Below are 6,000 nucleotides of genomic sequence, written 5' to 3' on the forward strand. Positions count from 1 at the left end.
AAGCAAGTTCTATGGCTGAATCGGTCCAGCTAGCTCATAGTTGTCTGCGCTGTCCGACAATGACTGTCCAGAGTTTCAGGCATGAATCTCTTCCACAGCTACCTAGAGATAGATGCCAGAGGTTGGGCCTGGCACCTTTTTGCATGCCAACTAGGTGCTCTGCCACTGAGCTGTGGCCTTTCCCAAGCTTTGTTGTTGTTGCTTTTATCAGCCATAATTTTCATTTTGTTCCCCCACCAGACAAGATAATTGGACTGTCAGCCGTAGTTCTGCACCATACAGATGGCTCATTTGCCGGAGCATTTCCCTCTGGTATCTCAGTAGCAAATCCAACACACGTTTTTGTGGGAAGCCCAGTGCAAACTCTGATGTGTGCATTACCACCACCCCCAAACGGCTATCCACTCCTCACTTATGATATAGATATATATAGATACACACACACACACACACAATCTGCATATTTTCTTCAGTGTTAAATCCATAAAATGGAGGGCTCTAATGCCTTGCTTTACTGTTCTTGCTAAATGTTTCCATCCCTCCCCCCCCCACTAGGCCCACTGTTTCACTTCTGGAAAAGGTTGTGTAATTAAATTAGTTCCTTATGTTAAAAAAAAAAGGAGGGGGAGGTTTGCTGCAAGAGTGTAGAGCCATAAGTTCTCCAGAGAAATTACAGGCTTCCACTTTGTTCTGTGGATCAGTTGTTTTAGTTTTGGTTTTAATTTTATCTAGAAGGTCGTCGCTTGCATTGCTTCGTTGTCGCTGCTGCCGCTGCAGTTGTTGCCGTTGTTTTTTGTTTGTTTTTAATTGCCAAAATGTAGGGCTTTGGGAAGGGTGGGGTTTTGGAGCAGCGCAACAGCCTTCAGGGGTCACCAGAAGGTTTGTCAGTTGATCCTGGAGAGGGGAAAGGCATGTGTCAGCAAGCGAAAATGAACAATGATGTGTGACTCAGGCTTAGAACAAAACAGAGCTCTTGCCACGGATATTCCAGCAAACAACATTGCCAAGGCTCGTCTTGTGCTTACAGGACTCCCTGTCCATGTTGCACCCAATTGCCCGTTTTAGCGCAGCTGACAAAAGATCCCCTTGTTACTGCGGAGTTTAGGTGTTTGTTTGTTTTGATGGAGACCAAGGGGTGGCTGTGTTCTTTGTTTTGTTTTGTTTTGTTTTCTGCACTTGGCTAGTTACAGCTAATGCCACAGGAAAGTGCTTTAAAACACCACCCCCCCCCCCCGATTTCAAACACTACCATATGCCAGGCATATTGTCCCAGGCCACCTGCTGGTCTCTAAAAGGGCCTTGAGTCTAGATCAGGCTGCAGTATGGATTTGTGAGAGGGGGAGGGAGTTAGAGCCCCTCAAAAAAGGGGGGGGGGGCCTTGAGTGAGCCATCCCACAGTCTGATTTTGAAGCTTCCCTATTATAAGGCTTCACTGTAGACAAGGTACGTGGCTCTCCCTCTTCTATACCTCTCTATATAACTGCAGGCAGGGTAGCAGAAGTAAGGCCTGAAGTTGTTTGCAGCCCCAACTGTGAATGGATGTTTGGCTGTTGTTTGTTTCAGAGCGATAAGCAACCACAGGAAGTTTTCTCTCTTGCGTGCCTGAAACACCTAGCCTCCAGAAGGAGTAGCAGTATTCAGAGTTGAATCGCAAACAGCTTGCCCTAGGAGCACTTCCTATATCTTACCAGTCCAGGCATGGCCACAAAACTGGGAATTCCCCTGCTGAGTTCAGGTGATTCTATGTAGCTGGATCCTGTAGCTCGGGATCAGCACCTTTAGTGAAAGCAGTTTTCTAAATCCACAATCACGTTCTTTCCAAGTTCCTGGGAGTCTCGCTGAATCTGTGGTTATGCCACCTCTGCAGAGAGTGCGTTGTTTAGAATGTGGGGATAGGTGAGAACGTTTTTACCTTCAGGTTCCTCCACACAATAATTTCCCCCCCTTCTCCAATAAGTGCAAAGGCGAAACAAAAGTCCACCCCGAAATGTGTCGCCTCAGAGCTAATGCATAGTTTACCGGTACTTGGAAGTAAATCCCATTGTTTTCAGTAATGCTCACCCACAGGTTAGCTGTGTGTAGGATTGCAGCCAGGCTTCTGATTGTGGTGTTCATGTGCGCAAACTTTCTTGGAAAGGAGCCCCTTCAAACTCGGGGAACTTGCTTCCAAGTGTGTAAGGAAAGAAAGCCTGGAAATAAAATGCATTCGGAAAGTGGTCGTTTTCTGCCTCAAAGGGAAATCATAGAAGATGAACATCTTTCCATGTTCCACGTGACTCTGCCCCAGTTTATATACGAGGAGATAAAACATCCTAGTACTCCTGGTCAAAATGACGTCAGACAGCTACGCAGTGAACTTCAGATACGAAAGACCATAGGAAAGGCAGCCCCCCCAACCTTAACAATGTAGGAGACTAAAAGTGCAACAGGGGGACATAATTCATTGGCACAAGCAGCTGACTCAGCGTTGGACTGAGGATGTACGTTGCATTATTGTCAATAATTATAAATTATTTCCCAAGTGCCAGACACAAGCTGCATACAAGTTGGGACTGGACCCAAGGACAATTTATTCTAGTTCAGGCAGATAATGATTCTCAAGCCACATCTTGCCTCTCTGACTCTTCTTCTGTCCTGTGATGGCTTTGCGTGAGATTAAAATCCATCTCGTTAGCCAGTGTGCTGCCTGGAATTCTTCTAGCAGCAAACTCATTTGATAGCAGATGTTTGAAACATGAACACCCAGCAAGTGAGGCACTGACTTGGCTTCCTGATTTGATTTTTCTTTCTTTCTTTCTTTTGCAGCTTCATTGCAGCAGAGAACATAGACAGTTACTGCATTATCATTTCCTCCAAAACGGTTTATTTCCTGAAGAGTGGCGACACGATGGACCGAGAAGCCGTCTTCCTGGAGGTCAAGTATGACGATCTCTACCATTGCCTTATCTCAAAAGACCATGGGAAAGTCTATGTGCAGCTGACAAAGAAAGCTGTCAATTCAAGCAGTGGGGTGTCGATACCTGGCCCATCTCATCAGAAGCCCATGGTAAGGATATTGGTTAATTTACTTCCCGCTTGCATCTATGCTGTTTATAGACAGACAGACACGCCCTGAAAATCACCAAAGCCCTCTGTGAGCAGTCCGCAAAAAAACCAGTGAATGCACAAATACAATGCGGTCAATAAGTTGCCTCGGTACAAACGTCATGAAGACTCAGAACCAGCATAAAATGTGACCAAAACAGCAGAACAACAGGCTAGAATAAAATAAATATTTTTTAAAAACCCAACGTTTTAAAAAGAGAGAGCAATCTGTGTCCCGATTTAAAAGTACCAAACAGCCGGCTGAAATTCAGAGGCCGGGGTGGGGGTGGGGAATTGAATTTTTTTTAAATAGAATTTATTAAATTTTCAACAATAAAACACATACATAAAAACCTACACTACACACTATTGAAAAAAGAAAATTAACAAAAATACAAGAATCAAACAAAAAAAATACAATAACCACAAAAACAACTAAAATAACTATGATTATTCCTTCCTTAACATTGTTAACATTGAAATTTTCACCTGGCACTGAAAGAACCATAACGTGGGCACTAGACAAGCCTCTTGGAAGGGCGGTGGGGTGATTAATCTCAGGAATCTAGTTAAAAACTTCAACTTGATCTCACCAGCCTGGTCTGCCTACCACTGTTCCAGATAGAGGGGTTCACCCCAATGCCATCTGCTGTCTCCAGCCACCATTAAGCACAAATGAAGACGGGTGGTGTGCAACCAGCAATACTTTAAGATTTCTTCTTCACAGTAGAATCCTAAGCTTAGTCACCACTGGCTGTGTATTTTTGTCATTTTTCCCCAGCAAAGGGTGGGGAGGGGCAGGCTGCTTCCAAAGCATAGCTGCCGTTCTCTGTTGACTTGAGAAGTGCGATTTGTTTTGTGCAGGTGCACGTGACGTCCGAGGCCCATGCGGTGAAGCTGTCTCAAGAAATCAACTATGCAAAGAGCCTTTTCTATGAACAGCAGCTTATGTTGAGATCCGGCGAGCACCCAGATCAACTCGAGCTGGACTCCTGACCCTGACGAAACCTCATGGAGAAGTCGCCTCCGCGCTTGGTGAAAAGAGCAGGACCAGCGTTTGGGTGTTGGAAAGTGTGTTCTGTGAGCCTAAGAAGCCAAGGCCCTGGAAACAAGAGAGTCTCGCCATGGGGGAACTGCGAGATCAAAGACGTATTTGACATACATTTAGTTTTAGGGGAAGCCCTGTATTTTCTTACTCTCTCTGTGTGTATATATACCTCTACAGAATATATATATATATATAAATATATATATGTATGTATGTACAACTGTGTTTGGTGTAAATAAGAAAGTGCACAGGGTGTTGTGAGGGTGTATAATGGTCTATCTCATGTAAAGAAATTAAAGGAAAAGTTATATTGAGTTTTCTATTGCACTGATTCTGAGCATTTTGAAACAATGCTTTTCCTGTGAAGGTGGCGATGAGGACACCTTGAACGCTTTGAGGCTCATTTTTTTGTTTGTTTGTTACAGGTGCTTGTGAGTGATCCACACTAAGCTGGGTTATGGCAGAGTCAGGATGGGGCCTGGCGATGAGGGAGGGGCATGTTCCTTTCCACCATTCAGTGCTTTTGTGTGCTGCTGGCTCCAGAATTATTTAGGTTCATTGTTTGGAAGGGCAAAGGGTAGGGGGCTCCAGCAAAATAATGATACCTAGGGTGTTTGTTCTATAAAATAATTCTGGTGAGGTGTGTGTGTGTGTGTGTGTGTGTGTGTACTGCAGTGATCCCTGCAGGGAGCCAGAATCTCCAGTTTAAGGGAAACAGGAGAGTTGTTTTTTTTTAATCATCTGTGTAACTTTTCTTGCATTTTGTGTTGTTCACTTTATAAGGCAGTGTTGATGTTTAAACAATGCTGCCTCCTTTTATAGTGGGACATTTGCAGGGGAAAGTGATGTTATTGCACGCACGCACATGCGCACACACACACAAGTTCCCCTCTGTCGGCCTTAAGCAGAAAATGGACTCTGACCAGGAAATAACACCAGGTATATAAGATGACTGGAAAGTATCAACTGCCTTGTGGGGAGGGGGGGGGGAGGAATGGAAGTTTATAAATTTTAATACTGCAGTCCTGTAGTCTTAAATCTGAGGATTAATAAATGCTACTGCTGCTCTCTCCTCTTGTCTCCACATTCTTTGGATGGCGACCATGAATTCCAGGTTGGCTCCCTGCCTCGGAGCTCTGGGAAGGGCTGTCGCTCGGTGAAAAGAGCAAACACTTTCCATGCAGACAATCCAAAGTTCAATTCCGGGCCTCTGTGTGTAGAGCTGGGAAGGAACTGTAGACCAGGGGTCGTCAGCGCAACGCCTGCACTCATGGAAGTTCTCTGTCAAAGTCTTGTCTCTGTGGGTGTGGGGGAAGCTGGTGCCGGTGGATTTCTCTGCCTTTTTTAGACGTGACCAAGCATCCACAGTGCTTCTTCAAAATCCCCAGATGTGCCCACGATGCTATATGGGCCGATGGTGGTCTGGTTTGCTGTAAAGCTACTTCTTAATGCAAGATGCACCTTTCCAAGCAAGGGGTGGGAGGGAGCCAACAGCAGAAAGAAAACATTGAAGTGGGAGTCCCAGATTGTCAGTACAGTGGTACCTCCAGTTACAAATGCTTTCGGGTTACAAACTCCGCTAACCTGGAAGAGTTACCTCGAGTTGAGATCTTTGCCCCAGGATGAGAACAGGAATTGTGTGCCGGCGGCGCAGAGGCAGCAAGAGGCCCCATTAGCGAAAGCACGCCTCTAGTTAAGAACAGTTTCAGGTTAAGAACGGACCTCAGGAATGAATTAAGTTCGTAACTAGAGGTACCGTGTTTCTCCTAAAATAAGACATGGCCATAAAATAAGCCATAGCAGGATTTCTATGCATTTGCGAAATATAAGCCGTTCCCCGAAAATAAGCCATAGTGATGCGGCGCCTC

General features: G+C 45.1%; 1 protein-coding gene across 2 annotated transcripts in view; it reads left to right on the top strand.

Annotated features, from left to right (window-relative positions):
- The window catches only part of VPS13D (vacuolar protein sorting 13 homolog D), a 123,980-nt gene extending 118,776 nt beyond the window's left edge, over positions 1-5,204 (top strand). The window contains exons 69-70 of one of the 2 annotated variants that reach the window (XM_033156471.1): positions 2,806-3,046; positions 3,949-5,204. In XM_033156471.1, coding sequence (XP_033012362.1) covers positions 2,806-3,046; positions 3,949-4,080 — 373 coding nt within the window. In that variant the 3' untranslated portion in view covers positions 4,081-5,204. The remainder of the gene's footprint in view (positions 1-2,805; positions 3,047-3,948) is intronic. The other variant, XM_033156472.1, reaches the window with a different exon arrangement.
- Positions 5,205-6,000: the final 796 nt, after the last annotated feature.

The sequence above is a fragment of the Lacerta agilis genome, chromosome 8 (genome assembly GCF_009819535.1).
Source record: "Lacerta agilis isolate rLacAgi1 chromosome 8, rLacAgi1.pri, whole genome shotgun sequence".
Taxonomy (NCBI): Eukaryota; Metazoa; Chordata; class Lepidosauria; order Squamata; family Lacertidae; genus Lacerta; species Lacerta agilis.